General features: G+C 39.2%; 2 protein-coding genes across 15 annotated transcripts in view; both read left to right on the top strand.

The window, feature by feature from the left end:
- The window catches only part of LOC111247553 (MFS-type transporter SLC18B1-like), an 18,240-nt gene extending 17,874 nt beyond the window's left edge, over positions 1-366 (top strand). For 9 of the 10 annotated variants that reach the window (XM_022798617.2, XM_022798615.2, XM_022798616.2 and 6 more), the window contains one exon: positions 63-366. In XM_022798617.2, coding sequence (XP_022654352.1) covers positions 63-223 — 161 coding nt within the window. In that variant the 3' untranslated portion in view covers positions 224-366. The remainder of the gene's footprint in view (positions 1-62) is intronic. The other variant, XR_015323620.1, reaches the window with a different exon arrangement.
- A 389-nt stretch (positions 367-755) lies between these two features.
- LOC147756720 (uncharacterized) lies at positions 756-8,418 on the top strand. 5 transcript variants are annotated; one of them, XM_086983457.1, is made up of 6 exons: positions 756-988; positions 2,047-2,108; positions 2,535-2,642; positions 2,979-3,005; positions 7,792-7,941; positions 8,078-8,418. In XM_086983457.1, the coding sequence occupies exons 1-6, from the start codon at positions 895-897 to the stop codon at positions 8,156-8,158; spliced, it is 522 nt and encodes a 173-aa protein (XP_086839583.1). In that variant the 5' UTR covers positions 756-894; the 3' UTR covers positions 8,159-8,418. The 5 variants fall into 5 exon arrangements, with proteins under 5 accessions (XP_086839583.1, XP_086839584.1, XP_086839587.1 ...); XM_086983459.1 differs by lacking the exon at positions 756-988 and adding an exon at positions 1,022-1,529; XM_086983460.1 differs by lacking the exon at positions 756-988 and adding an exon at positions 1,026-1,835.
- The last annotated feature ends 13,062 nt before the right edge of the window (positions 8,419-21,480 follow it).

Genomic DNA, 21,480 nt, shown 5'->3' with positions numbered 1-21,480 from the left:
ATATAGAATATCTAAAATTATGGATGCTGATATCCGTCTGTAATTTCTGACTTCTATCCAAGGTGGGGTGCTACTTGATCACTACACATACTCAATAGCATGTCAGTTTATGCTCGTCATCGTCGTGGCAACAATGGCAGTTCTCATCGCTACGCCTGGATCTCCTCTACCAACTATAACCCCAGAGAGAGAAACTGACATTCTTATTAAGTCTGTTTCATGAGTTTTCGCAAAAAAAATCATATGATATTATTAATCAATTTATAATGTTACTAAAAAGGATATATTGCCTTCACTGTGACTAGTAGGGTTGAGTTTATAATGAATTTTTAAAATAAACATAAATGGTGAGCTGTGTATGACTGATTTTTCTATTTTCGTTTTTTATGTAGAAAGTTTTCGACATATTTTATCACTAACATAATATGTATTAGCCCCATAAATCTGTTTGCCTTCATAAGGATCACTCATTTACCTACTGTAGCATAACACAACGTAGGCCTAAATAGCTCTGAGGTGCACGTGTCACGTATTTGTAAAACGAAAGCGTAAAAAACCTATACTTGGTGCGAGCAGAGACTTTTTACTCTATGAAGGGGAACACCATAATGCTCCTCAGTCATTTAGAAATCAGCAATCGGCAGTGATTTTCTTGCTCCTAGACTATTATTCTTCGTTACTAGGTTTTTGCTTTCTGAGGTGAACTAGTTATCAGCAAGTGTTGCCTATTTGTCGCAACGAATAGAAGCTGAACAAATAGATATCGTAAACTGAATATTTATAGACCTATTAGGAATAGGTTGACGGGGCACCAATCAACCAAAAACCTTTATTGTTATTAGACGTAAGACCTGATGTCGCGCCCAGATATGTCGCATGGTAGCTTAAACGACAATGCGAAACCCTTTTCTAAAGCTTCTTTTTCTGTTATCAGTTACTGGCGTGTGGTGTCAGGATAAGTCGTCTATGCCTGTTATGAACATTTGTGGTAACGATCAGTTATTATAATACGTTTGTCTGTGCACTATAGTTATCTCTGCTGCTTTTCTTCACATGCCATTATAATATCGATCCTGAGCTAGAATTCGCTATTCAGTAATTGTAACGCTTCTTAGTAGGCAATCGTGCATGCATTCTATATATATATATATATATATAGGAGAAGATGAGCTGAAACACTTTTCCTCAGAGTGTTGAACCTTTAAAAATGAGGAAGTATTTCAACTCAGGCCAATGTTTGAATGAATAGGAACACCACATGAGGTAAGTTGACGAAGCACATCATTCAATTGTGAAGTCAAGCCAAAACATTAATTCGCCGCCACACTTCTTCCACGTTCGTATCCATTGAGAACATACGTTGATTGGCAAGATTCGCTGATGCCACAGAAAAAGTCCACGTAACGTGCTGATTGTAATCAAGCTGAACCGAGTTCATGGCAGCCCCTATGACATACTACTAGCAGATCTGAGGAGTTAACTCAGGCTTGTGTTCGTGATGGATCGTAATGACAAGAATATATATCGGCGTAAGCCTAGTGTCATAAGAAAGAATGAAATGTTTGACTTATTTATAGTACAGGAAATATCGTGTAATTGTAGAGATGACTGTGACGCAAAAAACATACGGCAGGCTCGAGCACTTACCCCATATGCTTGGTTATAGTTGTCTCAATGTGCCTTACCCCGAATGTCCTAACATCAACTTTCTAATTTACTTTAATTTAAATAAAATGTATAAACTACTATGGATGAATTGAAATATGCATACTAAACAGCATGCATCTCCGCTGACAGTGGCTATACACAAATTACGATACACTGCTGGATGACAGGTAGGTGAAGATTGAAAAACAAATCACGGCACAATTCCGTCAAATTGAAAACCAGCCGATGATTTTTAAGTTGGTTTTATTATGCGACAGTTTAACGGCCAACTTAAACCTATATTACCTGCTTGAGCTCATTTTCCCCATAGCCAATTGCTGAAGTTTCCCACAGCAACTACCTATTGATAAAATGTCACTTTCGAAATCTGTGTTTTAGTGTTTGACGACGAGCCCACTATGAGCTTCATTAACTGTCTTATTGAAAAGACTGACGAAAATGTAAGTAAGTTGGACGTCCGGAGTCAACTGTGACGAACCTTCTTTTTTGAAACGGAAAAAGCAAAGATTTTGGGCACAACTAATTACATCATTTAGGCTAATTGGGACTGATCCACGATACGTTCGCACTTTTCCACCGAGCGAATCGGAACTTACTAAGAAAGCTGTACCCACTAGGGGCGTAATGAAGTTAATTTTTTTCCTTGCTAAACTTGCTAACGGTCGAGATCGAACGGTTGGTCTTTTCTAGTTTTATCCTTTGAGCTTGCGAAGTTCATTGGTCTGCCTTTTTCGTTGAAACAACTAACTTAAATCTCGCTAAAACTATGCAGAATTCGAGGTTAGATTCGTTAATGTGCCTTCACGGATGCGTAACATCAAAAAGCTCCGTAGAACGTAGAACGTAACACTGTGCTCACGTTGCAGGTCGTGGAAAAAACATTGTCTTCAATTAGGGAGCTATTTCCCGGATCGAACCTTCTACAAATGATGCGCTACATTTGCAAGGCAAATAACGACGAAGGCCACGTAATAGTACGTACAAAAAATTGATTATTTATTCATACAATAATGCTTAAAACGTCGCTCGAGCCCTTTCTTGAAGCAGGTATGAAGCTCTTTTAAACCATACGAGAAATATCGTCTCAACGAACGTATTTATATACTTTTTTTTTAATATTTATATAACCTTTTCCATTAAATCGTTTGCAGCATAATGATCATTAGTTTGTACTGTGCTTAGTAGTATTTTTACTGTGTTTAAATGTAAAACTATTTAATTCGCAGCATCAGCTACTATATATATTATACATAGCATGAGCAGAGGTAAATAATTCTACCATCTTAAACGTATTGTACATTGCTTTGTAGATCGATACTGTATCTGACAACTTATCGGTACGTATTCAAATGACACCACCGTAATTGACGTATTCATTAATTAGTAATGTTGGACGCTAGCTTCATTGGCCTATGAAAAGATAACCTTCCGTGTTATTACTCTCAGTCTACCCTGCGAACTCGTATCTCAATAGTGACCTTCAAGTTCGTATCTGTATAGCAAGTTAGAAGAGGAAAATGAGTAATCTACGAAAATATATGCAGAGAGAGAGAGAGAGAGAGAGGGGGGGGAAATATAGGTGATACAGTAAACTAAAACAAGGAAAATATATAGAAAGCGACTGTTTTTAGTCACACAGGTCAGGGAGTATATATTTTGGGTTGGACTTGAAACTTGGGAAACCTGAGACTTGAATCTCTGAGTATGCAAAAAATAGGCTACAGAAAGGCCAAAAACCCCCCAGAAATGCTAAACAGAATGACTGTTAATTAGAATCAACACTCGTATTTAATGTTAAAAGAATACATCCTAATTACAGCATTTAAATACGTGCGTATCTTGATGTCATCGCTATTCATAGGAGAAAGAGCTAAGCGCCGCAATACCAGTCGTTTGGAAATGTCATGACCTCTACCTTGTCTGACATTGTCACTGTTGATTTGTACCGCAAGGTAACAATGAGGTGCAGAAAGAATCAGATCTTGAAATAAATACCTAAATAACAAATTAACTTGTGTTTTTTGTACGGCTTTTGCTCGCATGAAGTAAGTTGCGTTGCTTTACTTAGCGAAAACTGCTTTAAATAAGAGGTAGATCAATAAGGGTATATCTTGCAGAGGTTACACATGGGCTTTTTGAGACGTCTCTCAGTGTTACACGTCCCTGGTAGTTACGTAAAGATATAAAAAAAAAATCCATATATATATATATAGATAACAGCATATTTGTATTGAAGTATTTATTGAAAAACTGAAGATCTTCGTATACGTGAACGAAGCACAGGAGGTGTCAAGCAAAAAGGGTACAAAGATCAGCGATGTTTCTAACTTTAACGATGTACAGTATATTTCGAAGTGCTTTCGCGTGCTAATAGGCAGAAGACCAGTGGCCTGTAGTTGATTATTACATAAATTACTATTCGTTATGACTAGAAAATCGCTATTGAAGGCATATTATATTTCGATATTTCTTGAAGTTGCGGTTTTCTCCAGCAGGCAGAGTTAAATATCCGAAAAAAAGTTATTGTAGATTTTTTTAACCAAACTTCACTCCCCGCAGCGTCTGAAAGAGTAGAACACCTTAATAATTTTTAAAAATTGTTCTTAACAACTTCGCAAACCTAATAATCTGCTAAAAAATAATTTTCCTGAATTTTTCTTGAAAGTATACAGACTACCGGACTCGACTCTAATGCAATTATCAGTCTCGTCGGCTCACAAGCATCTGTTAAATAACTCTATACCTATTTGTTTGAAGTATAGCTCTCTTTCTTGTTCTATTTTTTTGAAATTTTGCGCTGTATTGCACCTCAGCTAAGTATGACCTGTTCGTAAAGTAGCTGCATGTATTATTTTGGATAGGACGCCTACCGTTACAGACATCTTTTAGTCTATCTTGCTCATGCACAACGAAGACAGAAGGTAGATACACAACAGAATTTTTTTAAGGCGCCGTCACTTCTCTTACGGACATCGGGGCGGGGCGAAGGGGTAGCTATATCGGTAAATAAACATGCATGTGAGGGTCAGCTTTTTAGCTACATAACCTTCAAGTATTTGTCGTACCACTGTTTTCTAACCACTATCATCTGGAGCGGGAGATCGCCAGCAGCGGTCTGGATACGATTTTAGTATCTTCTATCCTATGATATGATGTCTATAGATTAGCAATAGCGACGGTACATTTTAAACCAAATCTGTCAAGCTGGGTTAACACAACAAATAATTTCGTTTCCAGAGGTTTTTACAATTATTTCTAATTGTCCTGGAGGAAAAATGAAAATTGTTCGAGGACCAACTGCTTAACGGTTGCTAGGTTAAGCAGGTCAAAATCGACGACTTTAGGGGTAAAGGATGAAATAAAGATAAAGTAAGATAAGGGTAATAAAGGCATTTATAGCCAAGTTTTAGAAGTCAAATACAAATACGTACACAAATACACATAAAATAATACATAAATCCACAAACGAGAAGAAAGTTCAAGGTAAGATCTCAGTGGCCAGCGTACCATGCTTCCTAATATAAACTCAAATTGAGCGGCGTCTGCTAGTGGCAATCGACTTTGAATTTGTCATTAAACTTTGCTATACCTGCAAAGATAATGCGAGTTTTTCTTTAATTCTCAAATGGGGATCATTTGAGCGCAAGGGCCTAAGTAGACACTTGGGAAGACAAGGCCCGCTTTTATATTGGCCGAATCGTCTCTGCATGAAAATGAAGCGAGCATTATGCGTCGTGATGTGAAGTCAGAAAACCTCCTAATAACCGATAGTGCTTATCTAAACTTAGTAGACTTAGACACTGCCAAGATTATGACTAGTAATTACGGCCATACGCTGCTAGACACGATCAGGTTTGTGGCGTCGAAAATCTTCTCATTCAAATGTGGAAAAGCTGTTAACTGTTGGCAGCAGGCTGTATTGCCTTCCAGATTCTTTATGGTAAAGCGCCCTTCTGAGATGAGACGGATGAGCAAGCACAGAAGAACATATATATGCTAGAACCATTCCTGTTCCCAGAAAAACTTAAGAGATCCAAATGACCTCAAATCAAAGATTCTTTATAAAATGCCGACAGATCGATTAGGAGCAGATTCGATTAGACGCATGGGGGAAACTAACGATCACTGGTGGTTTAGAAAAGCAAAATTCGGCTAGATCGCTCTATACAAAAAGACATACCCGCCCAGCTGGGTTTCAGACACGTTGTGATAATTTAAGGATTTTTGGCGGTTTAGAAAAAAATAATTAGTTAGTCATTAACTAGAATGATGCTGAGCAGCAGAAGTTACTTGAGAATTGACCAATACTTTTAGATTAGAACCAAAATGATACCATTTTTTTACGACTAAAATGAATAGACCATGCTTTATGCCTGCTTTCGTCAATAAAGTATGCTACCACCCTCTATTTTCAGTGTTCAAGCGGACCTGATCGTCTACTTGCATCACTATAGAGTTACACGGTCCTACAAAACATTACTTCAGTAACAATTGATTTTGTTTTGCTTCTAAACAGTAGATGTTATGCAGGAAAATGCACCTTGTGTTTCTTTCGAGGCTAACACAGAGCGACTGGGATTTTTTCGGCAGATAGTAGTCCAATTCTAGGGTACATATGAATATTTGAACTGTAAAAGAGACAAATCGCTTTAAGCATTCTCAAGGTCTTTCAATCATTCTTCAAACAAATTCTGTAAGCTTGCATCTAGCTAGTATATATGAGTTTCATGCATTGTACTTTTAAAAGATCTCTAAAGAAACTGAAGCTTCTTAGCTGCTATGTTTAAAAGAAAAAAATATTTTAGTGCAGTATTAAATTTTATGGGGTGCCAAAAGCGATCCTTTTGAATTCGGGGTTCCCTCGGTTGACTTCAGCAGTTCACGATACCTGTTATCTGAGCGAGGCTCTGTGCGATAGATCTCCCACCGACCGTAGCATGGAGCAAGAGACCGACTTATGCTCTTGATTCACTGGGGTGATTAGCTGACAGTTTATGAGCAAACGAGTTGCTTGTTTATGTTAAATTAGTAACAACGCTGCGCCCGTGTAATAAACACGCCTGTCTCCTTGACTGGCGCGGTTCGTAGTCATAACCAATTTCTGTGAGAATGTGTTTTTCTCATAAATTTTGCTCCTCTAAACTAACGTCTACGGCATGTGTTAGTGAACATGCTGCTAAGCATAACTCCCTTTTTCCCTGAGGATCCGTCATCCGAGTCCTCTTCTTATCCATATTAATTCAGCTTCTGACGTCTAATTGTTACGATGCGTCTCTACAAGGACTCATTCCATCGTTAACGGTTGCTTCTTTTCTGCAAAATATTCCATGTTGGAGTGACTTATATTGGTACGACTGTATACATTTTGTCGGACATACAGTCAGGTTACAAACATCAGGCGATATGTACAAAACCTAAGTTGGAATAAATTATTGAAGTGCTAGACGTACCAGGAAAACAAACGCAATCAGATGCTGGATAATTTTCCAGTAAGAGTCTTTGGAATTATTTGATGTGCAGGACTGACAATGGCTAAAACCAAAGGAAGCAAGCCGGACATACCAGGCGAAATTGAGATTTAAAAGTCGGTCAAGAAACGTTATGAGGAATCAGGATTCTTTTATTTTTTAGTAAAACGTTGTCTCATTGTGAATAGTACGTGTATAGTAGTACGTTACGAACGTTTGTTACTGACCCAAACTATAGCGCACGTACTTTATGAGCGACGGGGTCATTATTGACATTCAGATCCATTATCATTCTGGCTTTTTGGTACGGGTTGCTTCACTTCTGGTTAGCGACTTGTTAACAATATAATATGTCATCATCACGCAGATTGTCGTCGTCACAGATGATATTAGTCATTTGGACATTTCATGGTAGATCTGCTCGTTATTCTAATCGAAAGACTATTCTTTGACCGTTTTAAGGATTCAGTTTTCCTGTGGACCTTACGGACTGCTGCAATCGATCTTGTTTGATACAACTAAGAATCCTGTATTGTATATTAGCTTTACCTTATATCATCTGTAGCATGCACGAGTCTTGTACAAGGTAGCCAATATGTAGTCGGGTCAAATAATAATTAATTAATTTTTGTTTACATTGATTTAAACTTTGCAGATCCACCTCATAAGCAATAAGTCAAGAAGGTTTGCCGCGGGCGAAAATAATTCATTTAAAGTGAAGACTCATTGTCATGAACTGCGGAAGGATAGCCCAACCTTTAGAGAATTCTATATGCAAATGCAGTCTACTCATTTAGCTTCAATGGCAAGTCACCTATCACATGTGGCCGAGTTCATTGTGTAAAATTATATAGTAGCTAGATTAATTAGCTGCCTTTCATGTATTATTGCCCTTAATTGTTATATTGACAGATAACTTTCACAGAAATAACAATTTACAGGTGCAAAGACAGGTGGTGTACCGCTTTCAGCCAAGATTCCAGGAAAAGCAGCTCCGTCCTAAAAGAAATCGGGATGTTTAAAAGAAGAACCTTCTTGTAAAACTTACGGCCGGATAGCCAAGTCTACAGGAGACATTGTTATGACAAAAAACCTCCGCATGATTCCATCAGTTTTATGTAGCCCAACTGCGTACCATAAAAAATCGTTCCTTCTAATTTAAGGAGGAAAAAATATTATTTGAAAAACAAATTCTTCGTATCTAAGCGCCTCAGAAAATGGCTTCGTAAAAACAAAATGAAAGGCATTAAATCTGAAAATAAATTTGAATGAATAAATCACACTGGTGCTAAGATTCTAATAAAGCTATTTAGTTTTACAGTGAATAACCTTTGTTCTCAGGAATAGTATGAGAATCTCTTAACAGCTTCACAAAGGCGCAAAAAGCAGGCGTCTAAAGTCTACAAAAATAAATCATTATCCCTATTATGAGTCGATGCTATAATTTACTTGAAACGAAGATCCCGATAAAGCGCGTTTTCTATAGTGAGAAATTTTTAACATAAAGCTGAAAGCACTCGACAGGGCCTTCGCTGAAAGACTTAACGTAACAAGTACAAGTAGTAAATATACGATTTTGGTGGATTAACTGTAGGATTGCTTTTCATTGCGTACTATTGTGCAGCTTGTCGCGTCCATGTATTTTTTTGAAAACAGATAATATGATGAGTTTCTAGGCGACTTATAAACGAGCCAGACACGTAACTTCGATCGCTCAAATTTGAACTCTGGCCCATAACGCCTATTTTCTCATTTTCTTATTACTCCATTTACGAGTACATACAATATAAAGATTAGTAAAGGAATTCCTATCTATGTAGCACCACGACGGAGCTCATCATGCCATGAAATCTTTTTTATACCAAAAACGGTTCTTCTTTGGGTTTCGTATACAAGCACTGAACAAAGCTTTACGCCATCGATTATGAAATATAGAAATTACACATGACGCCTGAGGCAGTCTTTAACGACATGCAAAATATAATATCAAGTAATAAATGCCAAATACGGCCATCGTTATGAGCATAATGCTGTACAATATAAGCGACTCATAGGTCCATCGAAAACATGAACGGAACTCATGTTTATTTAGAAATGAAGAAATAAGGATAATCCGTTCATGTTTACAACAAGTATCTTTGAATCAGAGCGGATAGTTAACAGCACGTTCAGCCATCCACACGGTAGACAGCTTCCTTTCTCTATATATTTGTAAGACGTTACTGTTTTACCGATTGTACTGCTGGGCTGTGGCGATATTCAACCCAAATCGCCGAGGTAACATTTTTGTCCCGAACCACCATTTATCGTGTGGAATGTGACTATGTTCGTGTCCGAAATATAAGTTGAGTTTAGCAAGTCTCGTTTGTACCACTTAAACACAATATACAATACAATTACATACAGGTCATCTAATTACGCACATGCGTAAGATCTAACACAACCGTTGAGAAAGCATGCGTTCAAAACCTGTTTCATCATTTTCATTCACCGTCAGATGGTAGCGCAAACCAACAAAGTTGCCTGGATTCAATGCTTTCAACGTCATTTTACTGTTACCCTCATCATGACCATCAGCATTATTGCCATCATTACTACACGCATCTCCACAAAATTGTCGACGACATCAGGATGATTACCGTCGTTATGTTCTAACCAAAAACACTTTTAACTTTTTTTGGCGACAGCATTGTAGCTTGCATGTAAGGTCAACTACGCTGCCGCCATATCTAGTCGCTGGTCCAACAGCAGCAGCTGCCGAAACGCCCGTAATAGCAACTGGGTAAGCTGATGCTGTGGGAGCTATTAAAAAAATGACGCCTAGTTGAGGGGGTGAACGGGGGGATCGAAGGAGAAAGAAGTGCCGAATTGACTTTACAAAGTTACACGTAAGCTTATTAAGTAGCAACGCTTTCTGCGTGGTTTGACAGCCACATTTTGACACTCTATACGTTTATCTAGGCGCGTTTGTTATTGCGCGTGTTTCTCTCCTTATCGATCTTAATTTTGTTCGCGTGGTGGCGCAATTATTTGATTTGATTTCATCATCCTTTCTTTATTTAGCGGCCGTGCTAGTCTTCTTTTGCGTCGCGTTTCATCTTTGTTCTGCCGAGTGGTTTGTTCAATTTCTTCTGTTGCCACCGCTGTTGTTGCGCTTGCCGCTGCTGATTTTTAAACATACGCCGACTCCAACTCAGCGGCTCGCGCTTTTCGAACGTCAGCGTGTACGATCGGCGGTGTCGAAACTGCAGTATATTATCATAGTCAACTATAAGGCCGTCATCATGCAAAGCGCTCGCGTTTCGAGACAGCTTCGAGGGGTTGCTGCCGAATGCCGTGAGCGATACACGCTGCTTCTATGACATGCAAGCATCATACATTTATAACATGGGCGATAGATTACGAATCATGGTAGTCTTAAAACACTAAAGACACGCAAAGTGGTCGGTCAGCAGCCAATTGATTAAAAGGGCGACATTCGACGATAACGTAAAGCTCACGCATGGATAGATTCCCGAAATCACCACGACGATTCTGCTGAGATACTGCATCTAACGTACAGCGTAATGTAGCAACAGCAGTCGGTGTGGTTACTGTGCCAATAAATGCTGTGCATGGATGCCGACCAAATGGTAGACACAATCTTAATGGGAAAATAGCGTACGTAACGGAAATCGTGTTTGTCCTGGTCACTTTCACTTCGGTTACATTGATATGCTGCAGTGCATGCAGCCCCAGGGGATTAGGATGACGATACGGGGTGGGCAGCGGATCCACAGGTCAACGCCACAGTAAGTTTTGCTAAATCAACGAACGGCGTGTAAGGACATACTTGAAGGTATCTATTTCTATACTTAGATTGAATGTAACTGTCGCTCTGTTTTCTTGCTTGGAAAAGTAAGAAGAAGCATGTTTCCAAATCAGGCGCAAATCGTTCAGATGGTGTCGTTGGAAAGGGCGCTTAGACCGATAACATATGAGCATCAGAAGATTATAGCGTACTTTGATAGTTTGAATTTACTTTATGATATGCGTGACAATAATTTAGAACTACGATGTGTGACATAGCGGCGGATAGCAGAATCCGCTTGCGGCATTTTCATGAAAGAAGCATTTTCTACTGCTAAATCTATTACGCCAAATCTATTAGACTTTATGCTAAAATGAACCAATTTTCTAATAAAGACATATCATACCAAAAATAAAATTCAGACAGTAGTAGAAATTAATAGAATTAGAGAGAAAGTTAAGTTCGTTGGTGCTAAGTAACCTGTGCCTAAATGTGGGCGCGTCTATGCAGAGAAACTTATTTCAGCTTCATATATAGAGTAAGCTCGCTGTTGCAGGGTTATGCCTTTATCGTCATCATCGGAAAGGATGATATTGTAGTAGAACCTGCCAAATAGATTTTCGTTAGCGCAATGCGAGAGACTGATCCGTCAAAACGATAAACGAACCCTCAAAATATTAGCTAATCGCTTGTGTCGAACGGTTACTAAAATCTCCTTTGAGGATCGTTGTCACGTAAATGACGGCTATTTTGACCAATAGCTTTGTTTATTTATACAAGATGGATACTTGGAATCTACAAAACTTACAGTTAACCAATGGTGCACACGGAAAGGGCTCTTTGTTAGTGACAAAAGAACAAGCAAGTAATGCTTAATTTTTATTTTTGGTAAAAAAAACCATCGCCTTTATGTCGAATTTGTTTTTATGAGGTTTGGATTTATGGTTGACCGCTAACAAATTGTTAGTTCTGCACTCACTGAAAAAGTTCGACTCAACTACTAACTGCAGTAATTAATTACCAGATTTAGATAGAACCTCCCCTGCCCCCGCCCTTTTCTAGAAACTGATAAATCGCTTCTGACCGTTGGATCGAACTGTACCCGTGCAAAAGATTTACGTTTGTTTATCTATGAAACGCACCGCAATCGTTAGCAATAGCAGTTCACTACGACATATATGTTTTCATTAGTTTAACGTTAGGGCGGGTTCCTCAAAACAGTCTTTTATAGTAAAATGTAGGACATCCATAATTCAACCTCTATTCAGTGACAAATGTACTGAGACCTTCACATTCTGCTACGGTTCTTTCTTTGTCATGGTTCATTTCCTTTTTTTTCGAATATCACTAGGTAAATATATGTGCGGAATATAAGACTTAGTGAGTCAATGATTTTAACTGTAGTGGAATAGACTTGGCATTGCTGCTCCGAACCTGCGTTCTCTTTAATTAGTTCTCAGCTTTGGAAACGGCAGTCCTCATGAGCCTCACAATGTGTCGTAAAGGTGTTCAAGAATGTCGATCATTTTGACATACTACTCTGCTTTTCTAATTTGTCCTCCTTGTTTAGGACAAGGAAATTAAGGTGAGGCCGTCCGATCGTCAGCCAACCAGCCAGTTCAAAGTCTGCGGATTCCAATTATATTAGTTTCAAAGTAAATTTGACAACTTGGCAATATCTTATCGTTATTCTATGTGTGTTGTGTTTAATGACTGGCTCTCTTATTGATAAAACAGCCAGTACTATTTTCTTGGCCCATCTAATATTCTTACATCAATGTTTTTTGAAGCGAAGCTTGCTGTTCTTTGGAAATTATTGCGTTTCTTCGCGCACCCAGCATTTGCCTTCGGCAGCGCGTTTAACCATTTAAACTCAACGCGGGAGCTGCCAACAAGCGGAACCTGTCACGAGAATTTCCAGTGACATCTGCTAATTTTAGTTAATATAGTGTTACATCCCGTCTGCACAAAGTCCTTCTCTTCTATTTCAACTTGAAGAGTTGTGATTTACGTTTTTTTTTTCCCGTTAATGCTATAAGAATGTTTCAGGCGTAGGTAATTTATCGGTGAGTATTTCTATTGATAAAGCAAACGAGCATAAAATAGGATAAAAGAGCTATAATGTATTAATAATGCAGTAAAATATAAGCTAGTAAAACTATGAAATGAAAAGACTAATTAAGTGATCGCTTGAATTTTCAAGAAACGTGCCACGACGCTGCAATCATTGGGCCGATGACCCAAAAAGTTGGCTAAAAAACCGTCTTTATTGGCTCCCCGTACCATCTACGGCTGTAGTCACTGTCATATGCGCAGCTGTATTATGTAACACTGAGAACATCGACTCGTTTGTTACGTAAGGCCTAGCGACGTAGGCGTAAACGAACGAAGGTCTTCACGCTCAGTAGCTGAACTGTTTGAGTACGACTGAAGCTTTATTTGGCTTCACTCACCGAGGTGCGATTAGTCCGTGGATATTAAATCCAGTGGAAATTTTATAGCAGTAACGTGGAATATAATGGCTTTTCAAATCAACCATTGGAAACGTTTTCTGTATCTTTAATGATCACTAATATAAAAACGTTTTTTTGTGATTTCAGTGCGGAAACCTAGTAAATTATTCTACTATCGCTGCACCTTTCTAGAGTACCAACAGTTTCGAAATAAGCGGCGAACGCTCCGTATAGCGTTTATTTACAGATACACATGCAACTACATTCGTGAGCATAAAAAACAAAAATAAATAAGCATATATCTAAATGCAACAAATAAAAAACCAAAAACAAAGCAACACAAAAGACCACATTAAGCAGAGAAACAATTAGTGCTACAGATCGAGTTCCGTATCCACCGATCATCGTTTGCCGATAAGCCAGACCACTGTTGGACACCGAAACCGCTACAGACCAGGCGCGCCTTTCGACGTTACCCCATACTTGCACATCAACAGATAAATCTTGATGATCTCTGTGGCTCCTCGATATCTTGAACCGCCCAGTTCATTACCTGTTCTATCTCGGCTACGCGGCATCTGTAATCCCCGCTGATCCTAAAACTCGTTGCTTTTTTCAACCAAAGCGCAATTTTTTAATGTGTATTTGCATCACAAAAGCGATGATAATTGTTCGCTGACAGGCGTGAAATATTTCTTCGACATTTTGTCGCATGAACGTAGAAGAAACGACACAAAAAAAAAAAGGAGAGGAAAGGACGAGAGGATATCTTTTGGTTATTTCGCGCAGAGAAATGCAACGCTCGACTATTATTAGTACTTCTAATGGTGGTAGCAGTTATCGGTGAAACGTAATTTTTGCCACGCGTGAATTGTTTGTCGTATCTGGATGCAGTAGCTAAAGTGAGCATCTGTCGCTTACCACTATTTTTGGTACTATTAATATCACGAACATCTATCTGCGTCACTGACAAACATCGATTGTTATGGCGTTGGTCTAAGCAAAGACATCATTTCATTACTATTTTGACTTTCAAACCCAGCAACGTAAGGTGAAACCATGGAAGGATCGGGCGTAGCTGATCATCGGTTACTGGCCACCCAAAGCTGGGTTTCGTTTAGTGCACGAGGACGGAGGACGAACGAATCAAATGCACCAAAGATTATCAATAGATGCCCAATACGGAGATCTAAGGTAAACGGAAGAAAATTTAAACGCACCAAGCATGAGTACGTTTAGCATACGATAAATAGCATATTTAGTATAATATAAAAACCCTATGTTATTCTCTTAACGCAAATACACTTGAAATTGGTTGACTACCTGAGGATACACAGTTTGCAATATATGCTCACATTGGCTTTTTGAGTAAACTGAAATATAATAACCCCGTATTAGAGACCAGCATCTCGTTTGAAGTCCACAAAAAATCTACTATGTATTGTATCTACTTATAATAAATGATACTCTAGTTAAGTATAAGTTTGTCTAATGGTATATATATATATATACATAGCGAGAAGTATCGACAGAACGCCGGTTGGTTCTAGGCCACTTTTCTGCCTATTTACATTCTACAAGCCGGATATCAGTCCGTTCGTGCGTATCTTTTATCCTTCACGAATCCTTCGGGGCGAGTAACTTTCAATGATTGGCGTTCCATGTGTTGTCATGCGTTATAGATTTATACCGAGTAACTTTTCTGTCACTGCAAAATATCAACAAGAAATTTCAGAAAGGTTGCGTAACGTAAGACCGAGACCGGGTCTAGAATTTATGAGTGCAGGTCATAAGTTCTTTATCACAATCGTTCATCGACTTTGAATCGCCGTACAGGGTCAAATCGAGCATTAGATTTTCTATATAATGTGATCGAACAGTTAACAAAACTTATAAGCAGGGGTTGACAGCAATTCCTATTCTGCAAATTCTTTTCATAGGTAGCCAGAATCCTAAATACTGAGTACCAGGACAATAAAATTAGTTTCCCAAATGCGCACCTGTTGTCTCGTAAACCTTTGACATTTTGTCGAATGTTAGTTTTTCTCTAGCGATAAATGGTACAAATATGTGTTCCACAGAAAAGTCGTGTGAATCTGCGACGGCTATCTAAATACGTTAAATTAGGTGGAGCTTTGTATCGGTAGAAAGCCGTGTTGCCCATCAATAGAGCTATCTAAGATCATTTTCGTCGTCAATAGCTAATCCTCATAAAGATCCAGAACTTTTATGCAAAACCTATCGTATTCTATAAGCCTTTTTCGTTTTCAAGAGGAAGATAAAATTTTGACATAACGTCAAAAAACGTATATGTCGACAACTACGTATTTTTAGTACGAGTTCCACCACCCTAGTACTCTTTGGAGTGCCCGCAATCCATAAGGAAACAATTAGCCAACCCAAAGTATTCCAGTTGATAACTTCTCGTGGCCATTTGTATGTATAAGGTATACATAAAACAATATAACAGCGCACTACTTACGACAAATCTAATGGAGACTAAATGCGTGATTCAATGACAGGGTGTCGTCTGTGCAGAGGAACAAATGACTAGTTGGTAAGTAAACCTCTACACAATTGTGACGTTTGTGCTACGTCGGTGACTACTCCTTATATTTTTATAATCCATGTTTGCTTAATTTTTCTTAATCTTCTGGAATCTTTGACGAGCTTCGCATTCTAACGCTATGTCGTCTTACCTATCCTATTTACGAGAATTACACAAACAGCTCATCCCGATAGGTTTTATGGAACAAACATGTTATCAAGCGATGATAGCGTCTTGCACAGACATTGTTTGCTTCATCAGAAAGTATTCACGAACCTGCGCACATATGTTCTCGCGCGTCTTTCTAACATATGTGTATGAAGTTAAATTAGTTTTTATTTACATGAGCACGCAGTGTACAGATACGTTCGACATCGTGCATCATTTCAATGTAGCCTAAACCAATTGGCCATATTTTTTGCTTGACATTTTCATAATGGACATTGCCATTGTGGCTGTTGCAGCTTCTGTTCTACTATTGCCTTTTCAGTGTCCTTGTTATACCCATTTTTCTGCCACTGCTGCTATTGCTCGTGATACTTTACTCGTTATTACTGCGTCGCCGTTATTGTTTGTGCATCGTTCCGGATCGTTCCGTACAGGTCCCATCGCTCCTGAGCCGCTTACACTTTGAGGGCGGGCCAAACCTTGGTGCCCGCAGGCAAACCATTACACAATGTACATAAAAGATAATATATACACTATATCCAAATGTACACACATGTACGCGCAGATCCAAGCACCAGACCGGGCGAAACAGCTAGTGACACAATCAATGATCCCTGTTTCTAATACGATTGCCATCGTACTGAGGGGCACGGCAGACTAGCTACCATCAATGATCTATATAAATAGTCTATGGTGCTCTTATTTGGAATAGATTGTTGCCGCTGCCGCCGATGTTATTCCTATTGAAAATAATGGGTACAAGAAAAAGATAAAGAGGACACCGTCGAATTGGACTGCTATTGTTGATAGCTGAAGACTCAGCCACCGAGGTACATGTCGAATGTCAATGTGGACTGCAATAACGGCAGGGTACACAGAGATGCGCGGGCTCGATCAATAACCGTCAGACGGCCAGCGGCTGTAAACAGATGAGTCAGCGAATAAATAGCAGAATCAACAGCCGAACCAGGAGAAGCAGAAATTGCAGCAGCAGCATCGACAGAAGGGTAAACGTCGTTGGAGACGAACTGTCCATAGATCGATTGGTTCCAATTCGATTTTAGCCTGATGAGCCAGCCTATCCATACGCACATCTATCCACGGAAATCTCGCAACTTTTACTATCTGAACACAGGGAACAAGCTATACCGATTTATTCGGTCTCCGCTGCATCACAGAAAGGTATTTTCTAGTAGAGGCAGTAACACTAGTAGTAATCGGAACTCATAACCCAAGCGGCAATGGTGACAAACAAGCCGCTATGCAACGGCCATATCGCAGCTACAAACTGAACCCTATATGGTTCAGTGCAACGGCTGTTCGGTCGAAGCCAGCAAAATGTTGTGCATCGTAACGTAACATAACACTGACCTGGCAACCCCGATCTGCCCTGAGTTCAAAGTTAAACATAGATGACAAAAACAATATCGACAATGGCGACAACGACGAAGAATAAATAGAACTCGATCGGCTGCTGTGCTTGTGACAGCTGGCACAGCATCAGCAACATTATCAAACCCCAATGAGAAACAAATCGAACATATGACTTGGTCTCACTTTTCTAGGCTGCTATTTCCTATAGACTGAAATGAAGTTCAACCGAAAGCCACAACCAGCAAGCGACCGATTGCCCGGCGGACCGACCCCTGTAGTGAAGTAATGCCATACGAAGAGCTATAGGCCTATCGTCGGCTCTTATAACTATCATCTGCAGCAATTTGCATGGGTACAGCAGGATGCCTATCAGACCCATCTGCTCAGTTAATTTGGGGCATTGCAGTGTTGTGTGGGGGTCCCTTTCGTTAGCCGTAATTACGCACTCAGCCGTAGGTCAGACGCATAATTTGTTGTGATTCGTAGGGATAAACTACTACTAAAGCTATGCTGAGTCTAATTGATTAGTGACATTCAAGTTAGGTTTAGACTCGATCGAAATTATACTTCGGTCAATGGTTTCAGAGGTCGCAGTGAGCTAGCGGCGTCTCAGCTGTCCTATATTGGCTACCGCCCGCGGACTGACGAGTGCTGCCCATCATAAATAGGAAAACCGTTTTCATTTGAGCAAAAGCTACTCTTACCTAACCTATCTCTAAGTCAGGTAACAGTGGAATCAAAAGGTTCAAACAAAAAATATATATTCATATCGCTGTAGATATGGAAAAATCGCCGCTGTAACTGAAAATACACGCCTATTGATATACAATTGAAAATCTAACCATGTGGCCCTGTGGACAAAACCTGTAACCAAATAAGGTGACAAACTGGACGATTTTAGCATTTTGCGAACAAGCCTTTGGTATCTTTTTCCCTGAGGTATCTGTTCTGACGTAGTGTCCGAAAACAATGATTTTGTGGACCTAAACAGGGTGTTTTGTATTATGTCAAAAGGCAAACCGAAGCACAATGCTTTGCCTATGGCCTGAGTATGCAGCTGACTTTGAGTTGAATGATATTGCTTAAACTTGTTTCTCTGTGTGCCTTGTATCAGGACATCGTGCGCGATAGTAGCAGCTGCACTCACGTGCGCAAGAGGTGCCCAGTGTTCCGCAATCCTGTAAGCGCTCTGGTTACTGAGAAAGATAACTATTAAATAACTAGAAGAGGCCGTTAAACTATCACAACTAATGACATTTCAACAACCACTAGCGCGTTTCATATTTCCCTCTCTCGTCGTAGAAGCGCACCGGCCAGCCCGAGTCTACTAAATCATTGATTTTATACGTATTTTATTCTATTATCAATTCTCCTTTGAAACTAAAAATGTATGTCATTGTATTACGTAGCGTATCATGCAACGAGCTTGCACGATCTCGTGCTCTGCTCACTGCGTCCGCGTAGTTAATAAATGAACCTTTTTTTGCTGAATTCTTCGCCTTGTTTCGACAGCCAAACCTAAGGCTGAGTGATTCGAGCCATGCGAACCCAACGTAGAAGAACGTAAGCAAAGTCGTCTATCTGTATGCTTTTTTTTTTTTTGCATAGCAAACAGTCGGGTCTTTATAGATTTCTGACTCACAGGTACAATACTATCAGACATGTTATGTCTTGAACATTTAGATATAGTAATCGCAAGAAGCATAGTTTATCCAGTGAAATCCAGAACTCCTCGGCGTAGCTTATAAACTGTATCAGATTATGCAACAGGGCTAACTTGTATTTTAAACCAGCGAATCCATGATATCATTAGCTTGTATTCATCAGGATATTGATGACACCGAACCTATTTGCGAACGAATAACCTTATTATGAGTTTATATAGGAGGCTTTTAGGGGTGAGAACGTTTGCCTTTGGAATTCGTTAAGAAACCCTCAGTAGCTCTCCATATGGTTTTTAATCTTCTTGTTTACTTAATACAGATAGACAATAGGAAAAACTGTAGAGAACATAGAGATTCTGTAAACGTTTCTGATAACATGAACGTTCATCTTGTCAATTTGCCCCATGCTATACATTGCTAACGATTTACGTTTGCACCGGAATGGATAAACAGCTGCTATACTTTCATTAGAACAGAACACACAATTTACCATTGTTAATATATTTATGCATGTTTATATATGAACGTACGAGCTCTAACGTACATTGCAAAAAATTCTAAAATACGATGTTTTTTTCATTATGCTATCTATTCAATATCGTTTTTGTTCAACAGAATCGAATGTCGTAATATTTGCGAAAACAAACGCTTTTCAGCGATCTGCCTCATCTACGCAGCCGGCCGGTTTAAGTTCCACTATGTAAAAGGCACGAAGCGTCTTAAATTTCAATTTAGAGAAGCCACAGTCGGTATCCTTTGTAAAACATGAAAGGTTGAGAAAGCCCTTATTAAGTCTCAACGGGTTTTACAATATACAATTACGTCATTAAGGCAAAAAGGGCTTCTGCCCTTTTTCGGGTGGTACCGCTTTTGGCTAAAGCTCCACACCTTGTTTCGCACTTTTCCCATATTATGCTCGTAAGGAAAGTTTCAAAATAGACTCCAAAAATAAATGCATACACCTACTGAATAGCTTGGACATAAAAAACACTAAAATCCTTGCAATAAATGCACAGCAGTCAAACGCACCATCGCATACAGACACGTCATATTTGTACAGGCGACGGTTCTCTGTATAGGATCACGCAGTCGATTACCTTTCGACGGTCACCGATAGAAGTACGTGGTGGGTATCTTAGGTAGAGAGGTTGCTTAAATCTACCGCCGGACCCTGGTAGATTGATAACTCTTAATAAGTAATGGCAGAAGTTGTTAAGTTACCATATTTTTAGAGTTTTAACGTTACCAAACCCACAATGCAGACGTTAACGTTACATGGTGGCAATCACAATTACCTCAACAAAAAACACGGTAAATCTGTTAGCTGGGCACTTGGCGACTGTTGTGTCCAAGTCAAAAAAAGTAAATACGATAAGCACAGAAGCAAGTCTGCTTAGTGTGCGACTGAATTATCTTGCTTACTTCTCAGTAGTACTCGAAGTAAAGATCTGTGAAGTGCCAAATAAAATTTTACCCAAGTAAATGGCCCAGAGACATGAGCGACATTATACGACACACGGCATTTTATCCTCAATCAAGAAATCATTTTAGCAATTTTTATGGGCTCACATGAGATCAGAGTTCTTCTTGAAGCGATCATCGACAGAAGATAGGGGTTTTCTAAAAAATCAATTAGGAAACTGTATTAAGACGAGTAAGCGGACAGTCGATCTATATATTCAGTTGATTCAATTAATGTTAAATTGTGCTTAAGCTTAGCTACATAAATAATCGTAATTATTAATCAAAATGTTGTTATCCTGCCGCGACTATGCGCTCCCATTCGAGCCAAAAAAATGGGTTTTACTGCGTCAGCACTATGAACACCTGTTCTTTTTATTGCGACGACCGTGAGGATCCACCTTATGAAAATGTCAGCACCTGTGCACTTAAAATAATTAGTGTCAATTATCATTTGTTAGTAAGGGGAATCTTCAAAGTCTTGAAATTTTCGAAGTTCGAAGCAGTGCATGGGATAGAGACGATAGAAATGGAAAACAGTACTTTCGAAATTCTTATAAAATTTGCATAGAAGCTCTGACTGATAGCGCGCAATTGTTCAAAACTTGTAGTTCAATATGCTTCTTCAAAGAGACTAATGATTATAATACTTTTTTAATTCATTGCCGTCCCATTATGGCCGGTTCAACTGCACGCGACAATTCAGCACAAAGACGTCTATGTCCTTGGCTATAATTACTGTTTGTACCGTTCGCACCGCTCACGAATCACGTCTAGCCATAGCGGCTATAGAAGTTTACATGATAACAAACTTATACTAATCTGGTATTGGCGGGCTCATTCAAAATGGGCAGTTTGACTAATTAGTCTCAGAAAAACATATCTT

Source organism: Varroa destructor, unplaced genomic scaffold (genome assembly GCF_002443255.2).
Source record: "Varroa destructor unplaced genomic scaffold, Vdes_3.0 BEIS01000003.1, whole genome shotgun sequence".
Classification (NCBI taxonomy): Eukaryota; Metazoa; Arthropoda; class Arachnida; order Mesostigmata; family Varroidae; genus Varroa; species Varroa destructor.
Note: the sequence above shows the minus strand (reverse complement) of the source record. Positions and strands in the feature narration are given on the sequence as shown.